We start from the raw sequence: 25,638 nt of genomic DNA on the forward strand, positions 1-25,638 counted from the left end.
CTCCCGCCCTCACTCCTCGCAACTTCACTCCTGCGCTCAAAGAGGGCCACTTCATTCCCATCTCCTCCCCAAAGTCTTACATGTCCCCCGAACCCAGCCTGTCACCTCAACCTTATCTAACCTCCACCTCCTTCACTCCTTCGCCCACCTCACCCTCATTTGACGCCAGCCCCAGGTCTGGCAGTGTCATAGAGATCCTCTCCAGTCAAAAATCTGATTTACCCGAGAAGGAACTGCAGTTGTTCTCAGATTACCATTATAAACCCGGTCAGACAGACTCCCCTAAATTGCGTAGCCCTATTGACTTGGTTGTTTTTGACGCCCACGAATCCCCATTGGATATTCTGCCATCAAAAGAACCTGAGGATGATATATGTGAGGAGTTAGTTTCAATCATTAAAGCCAGCCAATCAAAGGGCACGTTCGAAGAAGAGGAGGGATTTTATTGCCAGGAACCAGATATAATGGAAACGCTACCCAGACTGTTTATAGAGGAAGAGCCGAAAGAAGACAACAGCTTCTTAAATGAACCCCTGACATCAAATACGTTTGCTCCAGTACAACCCGCCCAGAGTGAGGGTTCAGATATTGAGGTAGTGCTTGCAGTGTGGTTATACTGCCCAAATGAAAAGCCAAAATAAATTTCCTTAAAGGAGAAGAGTGTAATGTTTTAGATGACCAAATATTAAAGGTTAGTTCACCCAAAAATTTTAATTCTGTCATCATCTGGTCAACCACATATTGTTCCATCCCCATAACTCTAAACCCATAAGATCATAAATGAATCTTCAGAAAACAAATTAAGATTTTTTTTAATGAAACCTGAGAGGTTTCTGTGCCTCCCATTGAAAGTCCAGGTAACCAAACCTTAGAATATCTAAAAAAGGTCATAAAGGTGTTGTGAAATGAATCCATAGGAATTGAGCGTTTGATCCAAGTCTTGAAAAGATATGATCATTTTATATGCTGAACAGATTTAACATCTAAACAATGATCGACACACACATAGAGCACAAAACATATGCGTGTTGCACGAGATTCAATGAGGTTTGTTGTTGCGCGACATGCATGTGACGCACACACAAGCGTCTGGTTTTACCATAGATGATGCACTCTATGTGTTCTTCAATTTACATTTTTGGGTGAACTATCCCTTTAAATTCAATGATTTCGGAACAAACAATGGAAGATGGGTGAAGTGCTCAGATTCGTATTAATTTCAATGATCATCATTTTTGCAGTTCTTTTTGGTGACGTTAATGGCAGAAAAAAATGCACACTTCACCTTTAAACCCTGAAGCATCTATAGAGAATTGCAAACATATCTTTAGCATGTATAGCTGTTTTAGTCTCCACATTAGCAGGGTGAAGTTTCCCAGAATGCCTCTCCATATGTCTCTCCCTCCCCTGTCCTCACAGATATCATTGCAGTTCACACAGCCCTCATCGGCTAAGTACTCTCCCCCTTCCCCGCGCTACACCCCCCCATTGCCTGGGGTTTCACAGTCACCCCCTCTCTCTGCCAAACTGTTCTCTCGACAGGACCTCCGCTCCCCAAAGGTCAAGGTAAAGACAAGCTGCTTGCTAGTGACTGTCGTAGTGCTAATCATCCTCTACCCTGCCCTTTAGTCTTGCCACTCCGTAATACAGACACTAACATTCCCTATTAAAGTGACCTATATAACTTAAAGCACATAATCCTTGCAGTATGTATTTCCATGAAAGATTTATTGCACCACAGTGTGCACGATTCATAAATAATTCTCAAAACAATGTAGTTCATATGTTTGGCATGCAGTAAATTATTTCAGTTACATGGGAAGCTAGAATCATAATTATTAGTAGGTTGTAGACATATTTAAATCACCCAACCCTTTTAAATTCACTACTCCTTTAAATTTTCTTTATATGCCTTCCCCTGTTAGCTCTGTCCACTGGCATGGGAGGTAACAAACAAACAAGCAGCGCTCATTATGGATGGTTGGGCAACTGAGTAAATGATGAGACATTTAGACCAAAAATAAAGTATATTCACTCATTAATGTTAATCCATTTATTTAATATATAGATTACCAATCATATCAAAAGTCGAGGTTGGTAAGATTAATGTTTGTGAAAAAAGTCTCTTATGCTCACCAAGGTCATATTTATTTCATTTCTTATGATTATCAATGTTGAAAAAAGTTGTGCTGCTTAATATTTTTGTGAAAACCACAATATATTTTCAGGACTCTGATTAACATTAAGTTAAATAGATTTTTTTTGCAGCAATGTAAAAGTCTTTACTGTCATTTTCAATCAATTTACTGAGTTTTATCTTACTGACCCCAAACTTTTGAACGGTAGTGTATATTTTTGTAACTTGTGTTTGTATATGACTGCACATAACCCTCATTTCAGCTTCTCCTGGTTCTGGTTCTTTCAGTCTGTGTTAAGGCGTGATGTTATGGTTGTTGGTAAGCCCCCTCGTAGCCCTGTGATGTCTAGGAGGTCCTGCGGATCGCCTGTTAGAGGTCAAAACTTGTCACCGTCTCATAGGGTAGGGAGTATGTGCACCTTGTGTGACTCAAGGGAAATTCGGTTTTCTCTCATTTCAAAGTATCCCTGCACAACGCATAATGTCATTCACTGTATTTGACCTGGGAATTCACTGATTTAAGTGCAATTCTTTCCATTTTTGCTGCTATAGCTGGATATAATAATATTATGATAGAGTATAAACTGCCATATTATATATTTTTGTCAGTGTCTGGTCACATGATGCTTCAGTATGCAGTAATATTCAACATACAGTACAATATGGAGGAATGCTGAGTCATGAATGAGGGATACTCTTAACACCATGGCCTTGTCTGTTTATGCATTAGTGCATTTTGTGGTCAAGAGAATAACATTTAATTCCTAACAGTGCTGTAGAGTGATAACATTTTGTTTGTTCTGCATGTGGAAATGTGTCTGAAAGTGTTTTTCCTGCATGTCCATGACTTCTTGGATCACAAACAGTGGATTTTGGATTTTCTTTTTGTGTGGCTCAAAGCAGCTGAAGAGATTGGCTTGCTCATGCAGCATTGGTTTAAGCCATGTACTGTATTGAGATTGTTTGGGGTGTCTGGATTACTCTTGGGAATGTCCCAATGATCTTTCCTGTGTACACAGCTTAAACAAGGTGTACTCCCCAGGGCCAGGCAAGCAGCCTATTCCCCACATTTCCTTCCAAAAAAGGGGAGTACAGTCCTCGTTTTCAGGATTTAAGGCATTTCTCAACCGTTTCTAAATCCATAAACACATTTTAGAAAATGTGTTGTTTGATGGCTTAGAAACCCTGAATTTGAGCCCCGGTAGTCCTGGATCTCATACGTATTTGACAAAAAAGCAATTACTCTTTTTTTAAATCTGTATTTAATCACGTTTGTGGGTTTGATCATGAACATAGTTCAGATACACAGCTGATCCAGGTCTGGCCTCAGGCTTTGCATTAATGGTTCTCATTGAGCACAGTGGAACTCACAGTGTTCTCAGCATCAGATACAGCAGAATGAGAGACGGAAACATTTAAATGCCCTTTCATGGTTCCTCTTTTTCAGTCCCAAAGACAAGCATATGTTCATGATCCGCTTCAAGGTGTTGGAGAAGCGTGAGTATCTCAAGTCTTTTTCTCCATGTTTTTCTTCACCAGTGCATACATTTAATGTAAAATATTGTTTTATGGTAACATTACTTCATTTTGGGATTTGGCCAGTATATTACTTAATATAACCTACTTAAAGAGCCTTTCCTCTTGCAGATTTCAAGCCCTGTATAACTACATGCCACGAAATGAAGATGAGCTGGAACTGAAGGAGGGGGATGTTGTTGACGTCATGGAGAAGTGTGATGATGGATGGTTTGTGGGTAAGACTGTAAACTCTCATTTTTAATAATGTTGCTTGTTACTACACAAGGAGTGTTTTAGTGATGTTCACTTGTTTGCCACTAGCTGGCGCTATTCTCCAACAAAAAAATTATAATACTGTCAAAAATGGCCAGTGGATTTATGGATAAATAAATAGAGGGATTCATACTAAAATATTGTTTTACCCAATAATGTACACTTAGATATTAGATAGATACATTTTTATGTCCGTCTCATTCTATATAATTTTTTTTTAGGAACGTGCAGGAGAACCAAATTTTTCGGAACCTTTCCTGGGAACTATGTGAAGCGGCTATAAATGGACTCTTCTAATACACATCTCTGATGGTCATACATATACTGAGGAGAGATGGACAATGTCACCTACAGCTTCCTGCTGGAAACAGCATGACATGTTCCAGTCATCAACCTGTTGGACTGATGGAAACAGAAGCCAATGGGCTTGAAGGGGGTTATTGCACCATTCATGTAATTTGGCTTAAATATGTTGAAACCATTATGTTAATTAGGAGTTTCAGTAAATGCTTTAAAACATTTGGTTGCCTACATTTTTCTCATAGTTGATAAAATCAGTACGCTTACCGTCTAGTTAAGCTGATGAATTTCAACAATATGAGTACTCAAGTGCCCTGTTTATCTTCATTGGAAGGGTGAAATACAGGTGAGGAATGATCTACTGGTGCCCTTCTGTACACTGGACCTGATGTCTGATCTGATCTAGACCGTATAGATTAAACAGTATTGCAGTGTCATGTTTGCGTCAGGCTGTGGATATTAACCATTCCTGCCAACATGTATGTTTTTAGTCAGAAGAATGACCTCCGGTTTTCTAGGGCTCTATGTTCTTCCTCCAGACATTCCTTTAAGCATTTGAAGGATTTTACAGATAAGAGAAAAATATTTTTGATGTTTTTCAATCTAAAGAGAGAAAGAATGTTTTTAAGAATGCAGTATCCCTTACAAAAGCCGTTTTGGCAAAAGTGGGCATGTTAACCGTCGTAAACTGACTCTTATTAATGTCTCTACTGCCTATACTAAATATTTCTGTGTTGGGTGACCTTGCACATCACTTTTGGTTTACACACTGTAATCTATTTATGGCCAATAAGAGGAGCACATGATGTCATAATTACTAAACTGCAATTGGCAGCCATGTATTTTGTATATGTCGTCTTCCGATTCTTCAAATTGGTTCAATTTGAGTGAGGAAATGTACGTGAAAATCTATTTTTGTTTATTTGATCATTCAGCAAACATTTTTCATTATGATATACTTAATATATTGTTATTTGTTCACTTTCTATGTCTTTGATCTGTTCAGCACAGTGAGTACACTCTCACATTCAAATGTTCAATCTTCCTGTGAGACTGTATGACTAACAGTTTTATTCCAGTCGGTAAAGCAAGAAATGTAAATGTGTCAGTCAATAGAAACATGAACCAATAATACATGTAATTTAGGCAATATTATACCTCATGGAATTATGCAGTCTCTGTGTTGTCACTATGCTTAATGTACCAGTAACATCCTGCGCATGTTGTTTCATAAAGAACTGCTTGTCAGTGCAAACTCATTATTGTACCAGTATGAGAATTTATTAAGAGATGCGTATGGTTGTACAGAGCAATATTTCCACCTGGCTCTGAGCTGTCACCCAGTCTTCCATTCTTAAGCACTAGCTGATCAGAAGTGAAGTTAACTGGGCTGTTCCTGGTGCATAACTCTACTACGTCATTTATGTGATAACATGGATACTTGTTCCATTTTTAATAATGCATGTTTCAGAAACAAATGTTTATAAAGTACAGAACACTGTGATATGTTCATTCATTTAAACCTAGTATAATTCTGGCATTGAACATTTGGTGCTAGAGTGTGTGATGGATTCTGATTGGATAAAAATGGACTAATTTCACCGGTCAAGAATAGATAGAATATCACATCACTGAATTATATAAAGACATGACATGCAAAGTGCTAAACTATTGCTGCTGGTAAATCAACATGTCTACCCATTTAAAATAAATATATATATATATATATATATATATATATATATATAATTAGACTCTCCAAAAAGTAAAAAGCAATCAATGTTTTTAAAGTCTTTCTTTGTCTTTTCTTTCTCTGTGCAAAAGTACATAAATAAAGTCATATATTTTCTTAGTGGGATTCACAGTCTCCGTAAGGATAATTGTGCCATCCTGGACATCATCCTTCTGCTAGCAATCTAGTCCCTGCAGACCGTCCAGTCTATAAACAGCCACATCGTGTCCTGGAGTTGTCCCTCCTGCTGCCATGGGGACACAGTAAACAGAGGGTCAGTGGAGAGCCTGTCTGAGTTTCTGTCCCAGAGAAAGAACCAGAGCCACCCAGCTCACTCACAGGAGGCAGGGGTTTCTGTCTAGACTTTGTGCTTTTCCCGCATTTGTTTTTACTGGAGCAAAATCTCACACGCTCTCTGATATAAATATCTGGGAACAGAGCTCAAACCTCGTTAACATCCAAGCCATTCTGTTGGCCCAAAATCATAATTTACTCACTCTCATGTCATTTCAAAGTTAAACCCCCTTGACTTTTGGAACAACGTGAGGGTGAGTAAATGACAGAATTAAAATGTTTGGATGGCCTGTCCTTTTAATTACTAGAAGGTACACAAAGTGATGACTTGGGTTAGAGAAGGATTTTCTGGTGTTCTGGTTTCGTAGATTTGATGTAGCTCAGGCCATGACAAATAGCCCTTCCCTGGCACACCAAACAAGGAGCTGTTCAAGCCTACAATACAAGTGCTCTCAAGCTAGAATGTTTGGCCTTCAAATGAAGAGCACACAGGCCACTCCAGTGCCACATACAGTACACAGTCCTCTCTGTGCTGTTAGGCTACATAAACTTTACTTTGGAAACAAGCATCGTGAGCATGTGCCTGTATTTCGCATAATAAACATGACGACAGCCAGGGGCTGGACCTATTTTAAATTTTGAAATGTTTGCAAAATCCATATTCATGAGTGCCAAAATATGGGGACATATTTTTTTGATGGGGTGCCTGTGTCGCAGTAGGCCTACTGATGAATAGAAACACTCCTTATGGCAGCTCTGAAATAATGAATGGCATCCAAAGGTTTGGCTACTTGGCTGTTAATCAAAGTAGGCTATTTGGACACTTACTTCATGAATGCCTACCTGCAATGTTTTTTGTTTTTGTTTTTTTAAATCAAGAAAAGACCATTATAAATGTAACAAACAATTGCTCACTAGATGGGTTTGATGTAGATCTTAGCTTCATTAAAAAAATCGTATGAGTCAATATAATGTTCTATTTCTTTCTTGAGTTTTTTTTTTTACAGGAAAACCTACATTTGCAAATATAGAATTTTTTTTATTAAAAGAATAAAATGTTTTAAATAAACCTGACTGGTGCGCATGCTCTAGATGATGCCTTATGCATTTACATAAAGTCGAAAAGCTATTGAAAAGCAGCACCGTGGCATTTAAGATCGAGTTCTGAACCAGATTTAACTTACATCTGTTTGTCAGACGTTATTAGATATCAATGTGGTGAACTTCACTTGTACTGTGCTAGTGTGAAGTTGAAGAGAACTCTGTATATGCGATAAAAAAATCACCTAAAAAACACCAGTTGGTAACAGTAATTGCGAAAAGTTAGTTTGAAGAAAAGGTCATTTATTTGCACATGCCACTTTGTCCTAATGTTTAATCATCCAAAGCAAATTACAATGATATTATTTGGCTGTAAGTTGTAACCACCCTAAACATTAAAAGGTCCATCCACACACCAAGAATGATAACTATAGATAACTAGCGTCCACACCAGCGGACTTTAAAGGTCCCATTGCATGGATTATTTTATTATTTTAGAATGTTTCCTGGGGTGCCCTTATAACGTTAGTATATATTTTTAGATCAAAAGTTGTTATAATTTAGAAATAAAAGGCATATCTCCTAGCCTGATTTTAGCCTCTGATTTGAACACTCTGTTTGAAGGGGTGTGTCTGCTGTGAGACTTCAGTGTAAATGCCCACTGCTGTGACTGGCTGACATGCTTGCATATGAAATATCTAGCATTACACGTGGAACTCTCTCGAAAACTTTTACTATTACAGCTATCGGGATTAACGGATCGTGAGAAGTTTTTTAAAGTATTTAGATATTCCATCCCATCACATAAAAAGGTTGCAGTGATGAGCATTGAGCAGATGACAGCTTGTTGATTGCATGAAAGAAGATCTTATCATTGCAATGCAGTTTCTGCACTCTCACTAATGATTTCACCAATGCAAACATGAGGTAAGTACAGTAAGAGCTTCGTTGTGCAGCGTAACAGCGTCATTGATTTCATAACGAGTTTTGGTAAGTGTCCAGATAAACTCGCGCTGTGTGATTGACAGCTTGGGCGACTGGAAAGGGATTGTTCTTTGATCGCTTTCTGTATATATATTAGGCCTAATCACAGTTTAAGTACGATTATTTTCATCCTACTAAGAGAAACGACGTGAAGTTGATCGTTTAGTCACTGGCTTGATTTACTGATGCATAAACAGTATTGAACGACTTTGAGAGAAAGATTATCTGTCTGAACTTGAACAATTACACATCAGAAATTCACATAACCCACTGGTTCTTCAAAGGCTCGGATGAAGGAACTAAAAAAATACTTTTGTGTTAATTTCTACATCCAAACACTGAGCAACTGCCATGCTTCGCTCGTTTGCAAGCCATGATGTCGAGGAAAAATCTATATCCCGCTTGCGCAGCTCATTTGATTTTCTCATGGGCTGGCCAAATTCTGTTTGTGGGCAAAGAAGAGAAAGGGGAGGTAACCTTTCCCCTTATGACGACATAAGGGGAAGATTTCTAGATTCGCCTGTCTGAGCTTTCATTTTCTCAAAAATACCCAGGGCTTGGTTTACACCCATCAAAATGTCTAGCCACTGGGGGACCATAGGCAGGCTAGGGAAACTCATATTAAAGTCCAACTGAAATCAAAATTGACCCTATTTACTTTGTTAGCGCATATTACTAGTCTTGTGGTGAACAATTAATCCGTGCAAGTTAATACACAGAAAAAAATTGTTTGCCGTCGTAATCTTTAATCAAAGTTTGAAAAGTTACTTCCGGTCTGGAATGGCGTTCCTTCTCTGATGACGTAGGTTTGACGGCTTGGTTTGGGAAACGCTTAACCACTCCCCTCAAATCGTTAGTCTGTAATGAGCGAGAGATGGAGAGGAGGAGCGCTAGAGTAAAACCCTGCCCTCTGTTCAATATTCCTTTTCACTGGGAAATACATCACAGCACTGGAGAAAAGTCGTTTGCAACTTCCGGTTCACGTGGACTTTAAAGCTACACTGTGTAATTTTTTAAGTTGATTCTTAGCAAAAAACACTTTGTTCTTTCAAAATGATATGTGCTCATTAATGTGTAATTACTTCTACCAACTAATCAAGTATTCTCGTAAGCGTAGAATCTGCCATTTAGAATACATACGAGCGAGTCGCTCGAACGGCGGCAGCCATGTTGCACCTCCATCTTAAAAATACAGTAGCCAAAGAGGGACATACCTGGAAATTCAAGCTTCGCCTTTCGCGTTTTTACACTCAGTGGCACCGTGACGAATGCGAGGGGGAGATTACTCGCGACTGCCGGAAGATTTGAAATAATACGGCCACCGTAGGAGTTAAAACGCCCTCAGAATGGGAGGGGCTAGAAAGTAATATTCAGTTGGTAGTCATAAACAATTTCACCGCTAGATGGGAGAAAATCCTACACAGTGTAGCTTTAAGGTTAAGAAACCTCATAAAGTGACATTTTCATGCAATGGGACCTTTAAATGCTCGAGCTCGTTACAGCAGAATGGATTCTGATTGGCTGTCAATATTTTGTATCGTTCTGAAAGTGATTCGATTTCGTTTCTCTGAGCCGATATCGTAGCTGTGGTGTGAACTCTGCTATTCTTTAATATTGAGAACGATTTTTAGAACTATATCATTATCTTTGTAGTTATCATCCTTGGTGTGAAGGGGCCTTAAGGCATTTTTTGTTTTTTGTTTTTTTCTTGTATGAGAGAATTATCACTTGGACTGAAATCCACACAGTTGTTCCCTTATGTGGCTGTGCTATTAAAATTGTTTACATTCCTAAGAGGAGATGTTTAAAAAAGTGCTGTGTTGATATAAAAATATGACATGATATGGTTTTGTTATTGTGCTCTGTAAATAGCTCAATCTGCTCATCGACAGCAAAGGCTCTGACTCAACGCTCAGCCTTAACTTCATGACGAGTTCTCCTCTCATTCAGGCACAGGTGTCTGGCCAGCGGTAAGGAAAGAAAAGTCTAGACAGCACACAGGGTGATGACAGAGTGAAGGGAGATTTTAGTTATTGAACAGCTAAGAGTTAAGGTTTGGATCTGAAGGAGGTGGGGAGAGAGTTTGAACCCTCAGTTTCTCAGTCTACCCTATGACCTCACAAGAGGAGTGGCATCCTGGCATCATCTTTCTTTCATTCACTCTCCTAATCCCACACTCATGCTTAAAAGGGATTCAGAGACAGGCACTGGCTTCCAGTCGTGGTAGGGTGAGCAATTCGTCCAGGGTAGGAGGGATAGAGCTGATCATTCTCTTCTTCCTGCAGATCTCTCGCCAATAAGGATAGTCTGCACTGAAGAACCAAGTTCAACTTTGAGAAAGAGACTAAACAGAACAAGACAGAAATGCCACAGAACGTGGTACTGGACGGGCCAGCGCCTTGGGGATTTCGCCTTTCAGGAGGCAAAGATTTCAACCAGCCGCTGACCATTACTCGGGTAAGTGAAAGCCTTTGGCTAAAGTCTCTGTTGCTTCACACAATCCACTCAAGATATAATGATGCTTTTGATGTGCTGGGTAACACCGCCGTGGGCATGAGAAACCAGTGGGTGGATCATAAAAAACATTCCCAGGACCTTACTTTAGATGTTACTGAGGAGGACAGTGAGAAACATTTCAGAGAAATATTTTTAGAGTCACAAGTTCAAACTGACATTCATTTTTAGAAACATCTTTGGTTGTCAGGGAATCATTTCCCAATAGAGACTTTCTATGTTTGTTATATTGACTCACATATGTTATTATGTGACTTTTTCTAGTAGTGCATTTAAAAAAATGAATACTTACATTCAGCAAGGATGCATTGATCAAAAGTGATCATTTAAATTGTTACAAGATTTTTATTTCAAACAAATGCTGTTCTTTTGAACTTTCATTAATATATCATGAAAAAAAAAAAAAATGCATCACGGTTTCCACAAAAATATTAAGCAGCACAACTGTTTTTTCAACATTGAAATGTTTCTTGAGCAAATCAGCTCAGAGTGCTTTCTGAAGGATCATGTGACACAAGACAAAAGTAATGATGCTGAAAATACAGCTTTGCATCACAGGAATAAATTACATTTTAAAATATATTTAAAAAAAAACATTATTTTAAATTGTAATAATATTTCACAATATCACTGATTTGACTGTATTTTTAATTTGCAAAAATGACTGCGAGGCATTTTCTCTTAGCTACTAACACATGCACACACACACACACACACACACACACACACACACACACACACACAGGCTCCAGAGGGGATCTCTACACCTGTTGTCTGAATGAATCGCGAAGCTGTTAGTCCAAAAATATTTTAAACAGCCAATGAAGTCTGAACATTTGTGGTAAAAGAAGAGGTCAAAGGTTAACAGCACCCATGTGAGAGATGAATTGAACAATCTCTTTAATGTAAGTTACAATGTCAGCACCATAACAGACCTCTTATCCACTAGGATTGTTCATAAATGCCTGACACTAGATCACCTGGATGGTGGTGAAAGCGTGCCATTTCATATATGTAATTATTTTGAACTGAATAAGAGACAGGTACAATGGCATGCTAGATTTATGCTCTGCAACTGCACAGTTTTGGTGAAGGCTAAGAGGATCCCATAAGGCTACACCAGAATAAAACTACTACTTTCCCTGATTCAGAAACATGGTGCAAGCAGTCTCGTCTAACTCTCTCCTTCTCAGAAATCTGTTGGGAGTCTGACTGGGGAAAATGCTATGTATTGTAGCTACACAGCATCTACATAATGACTTTTGTCTCTTATCCAGGCCTGTGTCTGAACAGTGCTGCGTTCTGATGTGTGGAATGTAGCAGTTTGATTAGTGGCTCAGTCTCATCAACAGCAGCTCTTTGATCATGACATTCAAGTATATTCTTATACTTACGAAAGCCAGTTCTGACATTCACCATAAATTGTGGGAAAAAATGCAGTGGAGAACAGAGAGGTCGTCGTAAAAATGACTGTCTTCATACTCCCTGATTAGAAGCAGAACTGCAGGTCTTACGAAATCTGAATTGAAAAAAAAAACGGAAGAAAAAGAATGTGGTTGGATGCATAGCACAGTGCTGTATAAGATGGTATAATGGTTTTTCAATTATTAACTTATTAATATACTATGGTATTCCCTTATTAATATACCATGGTATTCCAAGATAATACAAAGTTATCACCATGAAACGTCCAAATATATATATATATATATATATATATATTTTTTTTTTTTTATGCATCACTGGTTTTGGCCACATTAGCGGGAAAATAAAATTCCAGGTGAACTAAATGTGAAGTCTCAGCTGAACAGAATGATGTCATTCTTAAAATAAACCAATCAGGTTTATTTAACATTCCTTGCTAATAACTTCCATCCTCGTGAAAATGGCATTGGATTTGATTTCAAATGAAAACAATAAAACCAGCTCAAACATATTTTAAATGGATTAGAATGAGCGTTTCTTATTTTTGTGTACGTCAATACCCAGAACCTGAAAGCTAAATATATCATGTTTTCAAGCGGAGAAACACTGATGACTAATGCAGAATATGTGTGGTTTCTTTGTATAACCGCTGTCTGTAATCATACACGTATTGATGCCAGCAAGGTGGTTCTTTTCTCATTCTCTGAGCCCTGATGTTCTTATTCGAGTAACATTAGCCTCTATTGATGGGGGCATGCCAGCACAGATGGGGCTTTTATGAGAAGCCAAATCAGACTGTCTAAATTATACTGCTGAATTAAAAATGTAAATGACTAAATCCAGTCATTGAGCAGATACTTTACCGAAAGCGACACAGTACATTTATTACTGGGACATTCCCCCTGGAACAACCTGGGCTTTAGTGTTGTGCTAAAGGGCATGATGGGGATAGTTCATGGTTGAGCATCAACCTTGAGCTTTTTCCATTTTATCATTTAATCACCCTCGTGTCAGTTTCCATGTTGGTTCAGTCAGCAGAAAAAAATTAAAGGAATAGCTGTGTTACAAAAAAAGAAGATACTTTAAAAAAACTCTTTTTTTTTGTCCATACAATGAAAGTCAGAGGACCCCTTTTTAACTGAAGGAAATCATGGCTTTGGAATGACATGAGGGTAAATACATTTAATTTTTTAGGTGAACTATCCCTTTAATTTATTCTGCCTGATGTTGCTCTGAACATAATGTCTAATGCTCAGCTTGCCCTTACATGCTTCTCTTGTGGGTTTGTGTCACCTTGGGGATTTTTCTGCACAGGTGCTGCATAGCTAAAACTGTTATATTCATGTTTCTGTTTATACTGAAGCTCAGATACCAGTCACTCGATGGTTTCATCTCAGTTCATAGCTCCTTTTGTTTCCATCTATTAAACAGAGTGTCTTTGTTTTTGAGCCAAACACATCCTCCATTTGTTTGAGTAGTGTCAAGGGAACAATCTCATTTTCATTGTGTCCATTCTGAACAATTTGGGTGCTTATTTCTTCACAGTCAACCCTTCTGCCGACGCCTCGATAATAGATGTCTACAGAGGAAATAAAGCCTAGTTTTTTTTGTTTGTTGCCTTAAATATGGCCAGAGATCAATGTCTCTTACATGACATCATCAAAGATGTATTCTCTCTGGAAAATACAGGCGGACAAAGATGATTTTGTTGTGTACACAAAGGCGTCAGGAAATGAAATATTACACAGTGACTGTTATTTGACAGGAAACAGGCTTAATCACTGCTAGCTTCATCAGTCAATAAATTATGCATTCGGAATAAAACATCACAAATCTTCATGACATTAAGCACTTATGATGGAAAACTAAAACCCTCTGGTCTTAAATAACTGGCATGACTTGACCTGGTATAAATCTTCCCCTCTTGAGAGGCAGACCTAAAAAGAAGAAGGTCAGCGGTATTGGGATATAATAGAGCAGCTGAGTCAGGAGGAGGCATATAGAACGAGACCTGCACACAGGACGAGGTGATGAGATAAACGACTAGGGGGACGATGAGAATACCTAAGAAAATGAGCCGTCAGTGATGAGAGGAGTAAGGAATGATGTCAGCGTCCATTAATGAAAGAGAGCATGATGGAAGGAGATGGTAGAGAAACACCGGGCTGCAGGGTGAATGCCAGAACAGTCAGATCATCAACCACCAATAGGCCTGACTGTGTTCCCCCCGAGGGCGATACACGGCCTTGACTGACATATCCACGCCGTGCTATTTTTAGTCCACTTCTAAACCAGAGGGTCAACAGATTGTTTCTACCCCTGTCACTTTCTGTTTAGGTCTAAACTGTTCCATGGTTTGCTGGAAAATTACTGTGACTTTAAAAGAAGGTTCACATCTGATCTTAAGAATCTGAATGCTTTCAAATCTTTGTTTCTACAGTAAAAAAAAAAGAGAACCATTTAGCATATTTATCCAAAGTGATGTAGAAGCCCATTGTCCTGAGCGGACACGATCCTAAACCACCCCTGTTTACATTGAATCTAGGGGACATTGAAATGAGATCATAATAAAAGGAATAATTTAAAGCAGTACGATTTTTTATCTAAGTCTAAGAAATGTTCTATTCATTTTGGTTTCTTGGTTTTGAAAAACGTGTATACCATCTTCAAGGTTCAAGGTTCAATACTCTGAAAACACAATGCAGTGAAACCTCCCCCACTCATATATATATATAAAATCCTGAATTATTAATTCACTAAAAACAAAAACGGTTCTTGCTTTCAGGTGACTCCAGGCAGTAAGGCATCTCGGGTCAACCTGTGTCCCGGAGACATCATCCTGGCCATCCAGGGAGTGTCCACAGACGGTGTGACTCACGCTGAAGCTCAGAACCAGATCAAAGACTCCACCAATCAGCTTTTCCTCAAGATAGAGAGGTACCATGAGCTTTTCTCATTAAAGGATAGTGTTACAAACAGCGTTAGGCGTCTTTCAACAACTTTATATCATTTTCTCTCACCTCCCTTTAAAGTTACAGAGAACTGTAAGCAGGAGTCCCAAAAGAATTTGTCTTTACCCCTTGCTATGAAAGTGTCCATCAGTACCCACAGAGCCTTATTTATGACAACGATGAATGTGTCTTTCCTCTGTGATTAATACCCTCCTATAAACCACCTGGCTTGTACATGCCAGACTGTTGACGTTACTTTACTATCTAGAAGAGGTCATGGTCCTGTTGCCCAGTAATGACCCCCCCCCACCCCCACCCCAACCCCCACCTCTTAGTGCTCTTTGATCTTTTTTTACAGTTTCACAGGAGGCGAGTACATCGTGTCTAACTGTATGCATTATGTGTTGCAGGCCAGAAACTAAAATGTGGTCACCTCAGGTTGTAGAAGAGGGGAAAGTAAACCCATTCAAAATCAATTTGGAGGCAGAGAAGCAAGTAAGTGCACTTGGAAGATAATGCACAGCTCATTATTTGTATCTGCTTATAACATGCAGCAATAAAATGGATACTTAAAGACTTTTTATTGTTTTAAAGAAATGCTAGAGTGCATGAGGCATGTTAAAGAGATGCTCCACCCAAAAATGAAAATGGTCTCATTTACTCGTGCTGTCCCAGATGTATATGCCTTTCTCTCTCATGTATAACACAAACGAAGATAGGTGTGTGTGAAAAATTCTAATATTGATGCAAATGCATTGTGAAGCACTCGCGCAAGAACTGACGGTCCTTTGTGCTTCCGAATCACTTCTCGCATGAGTTTCATAATGTGCTGGTGTTTACATAAAGGGGGAACTCATGAACCCACATATGACAGTAGGCCGAAAGCTGGTTTATAGTTTAAAAAGGTTTAAATATTAGTATGTTTCTCACTCACACCTATCATTTCACTGCAGAAGACATTGCATCATCAAGTAGGGTCATATGGATTACTGTCGTGTTTGTTTTTCGTGGTTTTTGAAGTGTCAACTTTGAGGGTTCCAAGCATCCACTTGCATTATATGGACTGACAGAAATGGGTTATTTTTCAAAAAATCTCTGTGATCCAAAGAAGAAAGTAAGTCATATACGTCTGGAACAGCACGAGGGTGAGTAAATGATGAGAGGATTTTCATTTTTAGGTGAAGTATCCCTTTACAAATTGTGCAAGTCTGCTATGTTTTGTTTGGCCAAAAGTAGATTTGTCCTTGTCCAACACAATATAACTTAAAGTAAAGCCACAAACACAAACGCACATGCACACATCCACGCAAACGCATATAATTTGCCAGATTTAAATGAAAAAATATGCAACCATTAAAAATGTTTCGAGAAGTTAAGCGTCTTTAACAAAAGGACATATCTGGAGAATGTGGTGTTTGTGTGGGGCTTTAAGTATGTAGTGTGTCCATCTGTCCTACACATGCAGGAGTATAAACCTATTGGCACAGGTCATAACAGAAGAGCACAGCCCTTTGTGGCTGCCGCCAGTCTGGATGACAAAACACAGGTGGTGAGCTCCGCCTACAACACTCCCATAGGCCTCTACTCTCAAGATAACATCCAGGACGCCCTGCAAGGACAGATCCGGGGTCTGGTGCATGAAAAGCCTGAGGGGTGAGTGCCAACTTGGATCACCCCAGCCATATGGACTAAGACACTTCCCTCTGCTCGCTGTAGACCGGCTGTCCACTTACCACTAACACACGCCAGAAGTCCTCACAAGACTTCCTGCAGCCTGAATATAAGCATTTGGATAGAAAATGATGATAGAAAGATGTTAAGAAAGGCCAATCCCTTATTTAATGCTGAATACTAATACGCTATAGCAGACGAATATCCACATTTGGGCCTGCAGTGTTGGATCTTGGAGGACTTTTGCTCCTTTCACCTGTCTATTAACATCTTCACTCTTATGTCTTACAGGACGTTGATTACTTCGAACACAAGTTTAATGTCAGACCAAAGCCCTTCACAACTGCAAGCCAAAGGAGGTCATTAGACAAAAGCACCCTGCATGTAGTCATTATGGTCACATAAGCACAGTAGAATTAGGACAAACTTTCTGATGTATTATATCGCAGAAGCGCATTATATACTGAAGCTCTATGTACATCTCTAACTACTTCTTCCATTCTTTTCTGTCTTGTTTGTCATTTTCTGTTTCCTCTATGTGGCACCTTTGATTTGATTGCTTCCTGGTTTGGTTCATCTGGCTATTATACACTGACCTTACACAACTCCAGTGACAGTACATCCCAGACGCTGATGGGGAATGTAGCTCAGATGCCTGGCACCCCATCGGCTGGGTCCAAGGCATCTCCCTCTGCACAGTATAACTCCCCTATTGCATTATACTCAGCAGACAATGTTTCAAACACACTGCAGCAGGCTCAGATGTCCACTGTAGTCAGTCAGGCATCGCCCAGGTAACCAGAGCTTTGTTTCCATCTTGCTTGCTTTACACAAATCTACCAGCTCATGCTGATACAGTAAGCATAAAAAAATTAAAAAAACCTGGTTAACAGGGTTCCTACAGATGAAAAAAGGGGAACACTTTCAGTTATGTTCTACAGGTCTGGAAATATTAAATCATGGAAATTTCTTCACAATTAATAGGTTTTGCTCAATATGAATTGTGTTTACAGTAATTAAAGTCATAAAATATCAAGTTTAATAACGCTCGATGAAAAAAAAAAACTATTATTTAAAATAAATGCACATAATACAAACATTATGGGTTCATATGAGACTAGAGTGATAAAATTGCTTGCTAACTTTTCAGTTAGCCTCCTACAAAGCCAGAAAACACGGTGTCTTTTACTATATAACTAGAAGTCCATCGACTTATACAGTAACCTCACTGCGGAAAGAACGATTTAGACAGCCCTACAATTTAAACAACATATGTCTTTGTATGGAATAACAAAAATATGAGCTTTGCAGTTTTTGCTATTAAACCCTCTGGAACGCCTTGTCCCATAGACATCACAGGTCAAAATTTACTGTGGTAATCAACAGCATGTTAATGCTAACTTGTTTCAAATCTGGAACATTCATTTAACTAAAATTCTAGGGATGCACCAAAATAAAAAATTCTGGGCTGAAAATTCTGGATGCGCTTTGTCAAAAACCAAAATTAGTTTTTTACATTTGCTTATTTTTGTATAATTGTATTAATATTAGACTTTTTAATGAAATTCAGTCATTTTAATGATACTGAATTGGGAGAGGGGTGGGTGGGTTCAAATACACTAAACACAGCATAACAAAGTTACAAATAAAGTAAGTTTGAATTCCGGTACAGACATGTAATGATTAGGCCTAAATGTAAAAAAACAAAAACATTATTGTGTTCACTGTAAAAATTAAGTTAATCTTTGTTAAAGCTGTGTTTTGTTGTTTGATTAACATTAATGACTTATCAGCAGGTATTTATAGATTGCTGTCACTTTAAGACCGAATGCACGGATCTAATATAGTGATGCACATCCGATTTCTTTCTCATCTCTTTTCGTTCATTTAAGACATAACCGACTGTGTTTACAAGAATATTTGCTGAGACTGGTATTTTGACATAAGTTTGTGTGTATGTGTCCATTCAAGAGCACAGAGATGCAAAAGAAGAATCACGCACGGCCTTCGGGTGTGTGCGGCTGTGCTGTGCATGCAGATAATAGTGAGCGAGTACCGAATTGATGGTGAAACTTAGCAATTAATCCAGAAAACACCAGTGCCGAACCATGGGGCCTGGTCCGTACGGATTACGGATCTACTATGATCCGTTTAAGCCCTAGCATAGAGCGCGCTGATAACGGCTAGAGCGAGAGTGAAACCTGAGCGCTGAACACTAAGGGTGCGGGGGCATTTATTTTCGGTTAAATTAAAAAATATACCATTAATACTCATAATGTGCACTGCCAAACTTTTATACAACATTGAATGGTAATTTTCACTGAATGGACAAACGTTATGCGCTTCTGCCTTTTATCCGTTTTCAGCCCTAAACCTCTGACATCCATTGAAGAATCCCATGTATACCGTATGCTCCAAGAGGACCATGCGCTGCCACATGAACCACGTCAGTCTGGATCGTTTAAGGCCCTGCAAGACTATGTCGAGAGTGATGGTGAGCTGCCTTTATTTATTACAGCACCACCCGTCTTTAGAAGGGTGCAATGTTGAATTCATAAGACAGAAATTACAGCTAGCAGCACTGATGAAGAAGTCAAAGTTATCCTCAATTTGACTTCAATATCCCTTAGCAATTCTGCTTCTGACATCAGTCAGAGCCTGCTGATCTTTTAATGGTCTGGATTCAGATGAGTTTTTATGAGGGAGCATTTCACATTCCCGAAGTGGATCTGAGCCTCTTTCCTTTATTATTCTGACAGGCACAAGGCCCATGGTGACGAGAAGTGTAAAAGCCCCAGTGTCAAAACCACAAGCGGCCACATCCTCACTGCAGAAGCTGCCTCTCTGTGATAAATGTGGCACCGGCATTGTGTGAGTATTCAGCATTCAGCATGAGACCGCACAAATGGTGTCTTCTTTGATAATATATTACCAAACTCTTCTACACTGAATTGTGTTCATGCATTTTAACTACTTCATTAAATGAAACTGTTTCTATAACTGGCTTACAGAGGAACGGTGGTGAAAGCTCGGGACAAGTACCGCCATCCAGCCTGTTTCGTGTGCTCAGACTGTGGTGTGAACTTGAAGCAGAAGGGCTACTTTTTTGTGGAGGGACAGTTGTACTGTGAAGCCCATGCCCGAATGCGAATGACCCCACCTGAGGGACATGATCTAGTTACTGTATATCCCACTGCTTAGAGGGACGGAAAAACTCAGAACTCACACAACTGACAGTTGAATTTAGACAATTTGTATTGTTTGCCCTATCTGGTTAGTGTAAGAATAGAGCTTGCACCTTCAAACTTCATATTATTTTATAAAAGAGAACGCAAGGCAACTTTTTGACCCTGTATACCACAGCATTTTAAGTGATCATATCATTACTGTTTACACCTGGTATAAACATGCGCTTCAAATTGATCTTCTGTGTCTACTTGTGCTCAGATTTTGATGAGACACTCCCACACTCTACAACAGAGCGCAGGGCATGACCACTATGAACAAATCCATGTTACGTGGCTTACGTGACTTACAAGCAGGAAAGGAAGAGCATAAAAACGGCTATTTTGAATAATCTGCATGTTTTAGAACAATGCAGCAAAGATTGAATCACTTTCTTTGGTGCGCTTTCTCACAACTTGTCCCTGAACAATCACATCTGGTGCATATTTGGTTGCTTCACTGCAGTTCGGGACACATTTAGGACAGATAGAGTTTACACTACAAATGCACAAAAACATGCATTTCTGACTACATTTGTATGTTTCAGTGTAATGATTATAAAGCGTTATATAGCCCAAAAAGGGCATTTAGCACTGACCATTTGTGGTAAAAAAAAAAAATACAAAAAAAAATAATGCCAGGTGTAATCTCTTTCTCAAGGCCGTAATCTAGTTCTTGTTGAAAAGCCATGAGTAAACTCTCTCATTTCTGATTTTACATATTAGGCATCTGTGCAGATCAAATCCTAAATTTCAACACATCAATCATACTAGGTTTCAGTTATTCTTAAAATACGCAAGAAAGGTCATTTTCTTAAAATACGCAAGAGAGGTAATTTTGCTTTTAATACAGGTTCAAATACGCCATCATCTATGTACAAGGTATTTGGTAATGTGCACAAACTGTGTAAGAAATAGAAAAAAGCAATATTTCTTTTATCGAGCAGTTCTCAATATGCCATGACTGAGAGGATTTGATTGTAGTTTGTGCCGTTCACAGCCCTGCAAAATAAAGTTACAGTACATTACTGTGAGCCTCAAGTGTCTTTCCCTGTGGAATGTGGTAAGCAACTAATATTAATGATCATTGCATTAAGCACAGTTTGAAGTGTGATATGGGTGTCTTGGTCCTGGACCCCAGCTTACTTTTTGACATTGAGGCTGATGATGCTCTTGACAGGTGTACTCTTTGGACCAGGGGAGGGGTGAAATATCTTTCCTTCCTTATTTGTCATCGATGATTTCGTCTTTTTGGTGCCATAGGGTTCTGCAGAGTAGCTGGGGTAGGAGTCAAATGTTCCAGCTTTCATGCCTCCATTCTGCAGAAAATAAGAATACAATACCTCAGCATACTACCAAAATAATACTCCACAAAAAACTCCTTTTAGGCATATTATGTACCTTTTTACTGGGTGAACTTGGTTTGAAGGGCACCATAAAGTGTTTTTTCCCATCAGCCTTCTTTGGAGGTGGTAGAGGTTTGTCAAATTTGTAAGGATTGCTGTCAAAGCATTCATTTGGATGAAGGTTCAAACGAAACGCTCCCCCTTTCAGCATGGATTTGTGTGACATGATCTCACGCTGGTAAACAAATTATCTCTCTCATTAGAGGAAGAGAACACAGTCGTATGCTTGCATTGAATTATACTGTCAGGCACTCAGCGGACGCCTTATCTTAATTAAAACAAGGACCTGGGAGCCTGATAAAAAAAAAAAATCTCATTTAGGTAGAGCTAAAAATACCTTTAGCATTTCCTTGGCTCGATCATATGGGTCTGAGGAATAGGACACCGTCTTGGAGAGAGTGATGTCAGGATAGCTATTAGAGAACAGGGACAAATCATTACATCTGACACGAAACCACAGACACTTGCATATTAAAGGATAATGTAATTTGCTTACCCATAACTTCCCTTCTTGGGTGGACTGGTGTAGAAGTTTTTCCCAGCTGATTTGTTTGGTTTCCTTGGAATCTGTAGGGTGCTCATTGCTTGAATGGGACCCCCAATTGTCCCATAATAGCTGCCTATCCCACATCTACAAATCAGAGAAAACTATTAAGCAACTGCAAAGACCATATTAGGAATAATAGCTGTATGGCAGTTTTTTTATTCTGGTATAAATTGGGAAAACAACACTATTACTCCTCAGGTTTTGAGTATATATTTTTGCATTCTCTCAGATGCACATGAAAAAGACTGTTTGCATTTGATGCTTTGAACTATTGCATTATGGTGAAATCCTTGTTTTTGAAAAACAGAGGATTTTATCTTGTTTTCGGGTCAAACACATCATTAAAAAGCACAAAGCATGTCCAAAACAAAATCTAGGTTTCTGGAGTCTTTTTCATGTCTTTAGATTTTAATGGACCATGCCAATTGTCACACTAATGAAATAGCCTCAAAACATATACATCTCGGCCTGGGTTCAACCTTGTTCTCCTTACTGTACAGATTCAATATACCTTTCGATATTCGATATTCTTTATACCAGTGGGGTACACTTTATTACAAGGTTCAATAAAGCTACCGAATATTAGAGGGATAGTTCGTCTTCATTTACTCAACCTCATGTCGCTCAAATCTGTATGACTTTCTTCTGTTGAACACAAAGAAAGAAAGCCATACAGATTTGCAACAAAATGAGAAAAATTATGACAGTTTTTAAGGGGAAATTATCCCTGTAATATCTTGTAGTCCATTGCCACAACAACAGTTAGGCCTAATACTACTACTACAAATACAAACATTTTTAATTCTTATATTTCCACAATTGTTTATCATTGAATACTATATATATATATATATATATATATATAATTATTTATTAAACAAGTTGTGTACCACAGAAAGAAAGGAGGACTTACGTTTTTTTTTCTCCGTTACTGGGAAGAAAGGCTTTGCCTATGTTCTTTTTGGCCTGTTGTATCTTGTATTGTCTGGCTATTTTGACAGGGTCTGTGAGCGCCTCTCTCTCAAAGATCCTCTTAAACTCTGTGTCGAAGTATCCCGTCTGAAGCGCGGACTTTGATTTAAATCCTCCTGGTAGCATCTGTTTGTTCTTGTATGCGGAGTCATTAAATGGGCCTTTCAGCGACAACAAAGTGCATTACACACACATTACATATTAACCATTTAATTTTTTCTATGTTATGCAGCTGTCACATTATCCTGTGTCTTACATTGTATACAAAAATGCTTATTGTACTGTATTGCTAGCATCATATTTTTTAATGAACACATGAACACAATACAGTCACAGTGACAACGCAGCATACTATATATTAAAGGTTGATTTATTTTAACTAAAAAAGCTGAACTGTGATCGTTCAGCACAAGTTTTTAAGCCAAAAATAAATGGTGCTGAAACAGGGATTTATGACTCTTTTTCACTGACAGGTCTTAGATTAAGTCAGGATTAGGCCTAAGTTCAATTAAGACATTTTAGCAGCTTTTATAAATGTTCTTTAGAAAAAAAAAAAAAAAAAAAAAACTATTACTTTTGGTGTGCATATTCAGAAAAAAACAATGGCAGTGACATATTTTAAGATACCAGTGCAAGTTGCTTTCAGTTGAAACAGCTCAAACATGCATTTTAGTCGGACTACAGGCTTAAGCCATGTCTGTGAAAACGGGTTGAAATGATGTGTGCCTTTACAGAAACTGACTTGAGAAATATGCAGTGGAGTAAAAGCGTGACAAGTACGTTAGCCAGTTTCCTCGGATAACAACAAAAATTGACATGCATGGTGACCTGTTTGCTAAAAGGCTATTACTATGGGGCTAAGTTACAACTGTGGTGATTTGATATGTCACAATAATAAAAACAAAATTACAGACTGTGAAAGCTACATTATTTTACATTAGCTACATACATTAGGAAATATCACGTTCATTTAAGATTTTACTCAGAGAGAGAAAAAAAAAAGTAGGCCTACAAAAGCTGTCACTGAGGCGGTCATATCCTAAAGAGTGCATATTGTTAGGCCTACTTTAAAGGTACATATTAGTAAGTTAGCCTACCTAAAGTGTACACACTAGTAACTAAACATTTAGCTTTCGAAAAGGTACCACCCCAGTAACAGCTTTTGTACCTAGTGACCATAACATTTTTATTTTGAAGCAAGTTACCGTGGTCAATGCGCTCTTCGCAACAAACTCACACTGCGCCTGTGCGCCACCAACTGTTAATAAAGTTGAATATGTTCGTTACACTTACGGTAAATAAAAGGTGTATATTTGTCCCCTATTGAGATGTATCCCAACTCTTTAAAGATGCCAATCCGCTCCATGTCAGATTTCCCTTCTGAAGTCATTTTCTAAAGTTTGATACACACTAAGATGGAAGAAAAGGAATAGAAAAAGATCTGAATGTGGAAACATGAGCGCAGCCGTGCAAACTAGTTTATGCAGATCATCACGCTATGATTGCATTTAGCAGATAACCTACACCAGTATGCATTATACGTTCACTATTATATATGGCTCAATATATACGTACCTCGAATTGTGTATGCCTTGTGTTAAACAGTCAGTAGGCTAATAGAACTAACTCGACTGCTTAACTGTTCGTGTAGGTTGTGTATTCGTTGCCATGGTGTCCAGCAGCTCAGTGCTGGACTGTCAGAGTCGTTCACTTTCTTACAACAACAAACACTAAACAAATAATGCTACAACAAAACGTTTAAGATAAATACTATTTTATGCACCTGCACATACAGTCTGTTACGCAAAGGATAGGTTTTGCAGTGAAACACAAACTCACACTTGGCGGTAATAAATGAGGCTATGCTATATTATAACATTAACAAATGTTTAGAAAAAAAAATATTACAAAAGCCTATTTATTTAAGGAAACCGAACTATTTACATAGGCCTATATAAAGTTAGCCTACTTTAAACATAGTAAATTATCAAACCTTACATTATTTTATGGTCATAACACAATTCTGAACCATTAGATCTACTGCAACTGCAGTTTAACTGGCAAATCCATTCCAGAACAAGAGAACTCCATCATTTTAAAGTCTTCCATAGTGACGGCAACAACCTGCAACAAAGGTGAATCAGTTGTGTTATCCATAGACTATTTGAGTGCAAATCTATAAGAACGAGCATCAACTTCATCGGGCTCTCACATTTTCGTGACAGGGGTCGTCGTAGTCACAGACGTCCTTTGGAAAGGCATATCGGACCATCTCTTTGAGCTCAGCTGGGTACACATATGTGGGTTTGTCACATGTACTGCAGCCGACCCTGTTGTTCATCTGTCAACATAACGTTAAGATTAACCAAAATAAAGTAAAACTGAGATTAAAATGCAAGGTGACGCTTACTAACTGACGCTGGATTAAACGGTAAACTTTTCTTCGTTTCAGCCGGTCGGTGTTCTTCAGCCTGGAGGCCGCGTGCAGCAACGGCCCCACCCAGAGGGGCACACTACATATGGAGAGCTCATGTGAGTCATCATCATAACTACAGCAGTTTTCACGTTACGGTCTCCAATGACTACTTATCTGAATCAGGCATACACTAGTTAAAATTCACCGTGTGATTCAAACACTGATATTACATC

The 25,638-nt window shown here is 38.7% G+C and overlaps 3 protein-coding genes across 9 annotated transcripts in view; 2 read left to right on the forward strand and 1 right to left on the reverse strand.

Annotated features, from left to right (window-relative positions):
• sorbs2b (sorbin and SH3 domain containing 2b) overlaps nucleotides 1-5,731 on the forward strand; it is a 52,614-nt gene extending 46,883 nt beyond the window's left edge. The window contains exons 25-29 of one of the 2 annotated variants that reach the window (XM_084430756.1): nucleotides 1-593; nucleotides 1,420-1,566; nucleotides 3,585-3,634; nucleotides 3,785-3,891; nucleotides 4,150-5,730. The exon at nucleotides 1-593 is cut by the window's left edge and continues 253 nt beyond it. In XM_084430756.1, coding sequence (XP_084286882.1) covers nucleotides 1-593; nucleotides 1,420-1,566; nucleotides 3,585-3,634; nucleotides 3,785-3,891; nucleotides 4,150-4,211 — 959 coding nt within the window. In that variant the 3' untranslated portion in view covers nucleotides 4,212-5,730. Of the gene's footprint in view, nucleotides 594-1,419; nucleotides 1,567-3,584; nucleotides 3,635-3,784; nucleotides 3,892-4,149 lie in introns of both variants that reach the window. The other variant, XM_084430757.1, reaches the window with a different exon arrangement.
• Nucleotides 5,732-10,205: 4,474 nt separating this feature from the next.
• On the forward strand, nucleotides 10,206-22,380 carry pdlim3b (PDZ and LIM domain 3b). 3 transcript variants are annotated; one of them, XM_084431261.1, is made up of 8 exons: nucleotides 10,224-10,736; nucleotides 15,004-15,155; nucleotides 15,580-15,664; nucleotides 16,635-16,822; nucleotides 17,452-17,634; nucleotides 19,207-19,334; nucleotides 19,600-19,711; nucleotides 19,852-22,380. In XM_084431261.1, the coding sequence occupies exons 1-8, from the start codon at nucleotides 10,644-10,646 to the stop codon at nucleotides 20,039-20,041; spliced, it is 1,131 nt and encodes a 376-aa protein (XP_084287387.1). In that variant the 5' UTR covers nucleotides 10,224-10,643; the 3' UTR covers nucleotides 20,042-22,380. The 3 variants fall into 3 exon arrangements, with proteins under 3 accessions (XP_084287389.1, XP_084287387.1, XP_084287388.1); XM_084431262.1 differs by lacking the exon at nucleotides 16,635-16,822 and adding an exon at nucleotides 17,132-17,199 and having other exon boundaries at nucleotides 19,852-21,088; XM_084431263.1 differs by lacking the exon at nucleotides 17,452-17,634 and having other exon boundaries at nucleotides 10,206-10,736.
• cfap96 (cilia and flagella associated protein 96) lies at nucleotides 20,882-25,496 on the reverse strand. Of its 4 annotated transcripts, none has more exons than XM_084431265.1 (10): nucleotides 25,400-25,496; nucleotides 25,202-25,330; nucleotides 24,988-25,113; nucleotides 24,283-24,382; nucleotides 22,931-23,150; nucleotides 21,967-22,101; nucleotides 21,808-21,883; nucleotides 21,466-21,645; nucleotides 21,211-21,383; nucleotides 20,882-21,066 (listed from the first exon to the last, which is right to left on the reverse strand). In XM_084431265.1, the coding sequence occupies exons 4-10, from the start codon at nucleotides 24,377-24,379 to the stop codon at nucleotides 21,015-21,017; spliced, it is 933 nt and encodes a 310-aa protein (XP_084287391.1). In that variant the 5' UTR covers nucleotides 24,380-24,382; nucleotides 24,988-25,113; nucleotides 25,202-25,330; nucleotides 25,400-25,496; the 3' UTR covers nucleotides 20,882-21,014. The 4 variants fall into 4 exon arrangements, with proteins under 4 accessions (XP_084287391.1, XP_084287392.1, XP_084287390.1 ...); XM_084431266.1 differs by having other exon boundaries at nucleotides 20,887-21,066; nucleotides 25,408-25,487; XM_084431264.1 differs by lacking the exons at nucleotides 24,988-25,113; nucleotides 25,202-25,330; nucleotides 25,400-25,496 and adding an exon at nucleotides 24,565-24,721 and having other exon boundaries at nucleotides 20,887-21,066.
• Between the last annotated feature and the right edge of the window lie 142 nt (nucleotides 25,497-25,638).

Source organism: Rutilus rutilus, assembly GCF_951802725.1.
Source record: "Rutilus rutilus genome assembly, chromosome: 14".
In the NCBI taxonomy this organism is placed as follows: domain Eukaryota; kingdom Metazoa; phylum Chordata; class Actinopteri; order Cypriniformes; family Leuciscidae; genus Rutilus; species Rutilus rutilus.

Excerpts from the sequence above, each read along its gene's own strand:
- pdlim3b (XM_084431261.1), top strand. The coding sequence starts at position 10,644 with ATGCCACAGAACGTGGTACTGGACGGGCCAGCGCCTTGGGGATTTCGC. Across the intron at positions 17,635-19,206 it reads GTCAGTCAGGCATCGCCCAG|CCCTAAACCTCTGACATCCA; the intron begins GTAACCAGAGCT and ends ATCCGTTTTCAG. Across the intron at positions 19,712-19,851 it reads AAATGTGGCACCGGCATTGT|AGGAACGGTGGTGAAAGCTC; the intron begins GTGAGTATTCAG and ends ACTGGCTTACAG.
- cfap96 (XM_084431265.1), bottom strand. The coding sequence starts at position 24,379 with ATGACTTCAGAAGGGAAATCTGACATGGAGCGGATTGGCATCTTTAAA. Across the intron at positions 21,646-21,807 it reads GAGCCAAGGAAATGCTAAAG|CGTGAGATCATGTCACACAA; the intron begins GTATTTTTAGCT and ends TTTGTTTACCAG. Across the intron at positions 21,067-21,210 it reads ATCAGCCTCAATGTCAAAAA|GGCTGTGAACGGCACAAACT; the intron begins GTAAGCTGGGGT and ends TTTATTTTGCAG.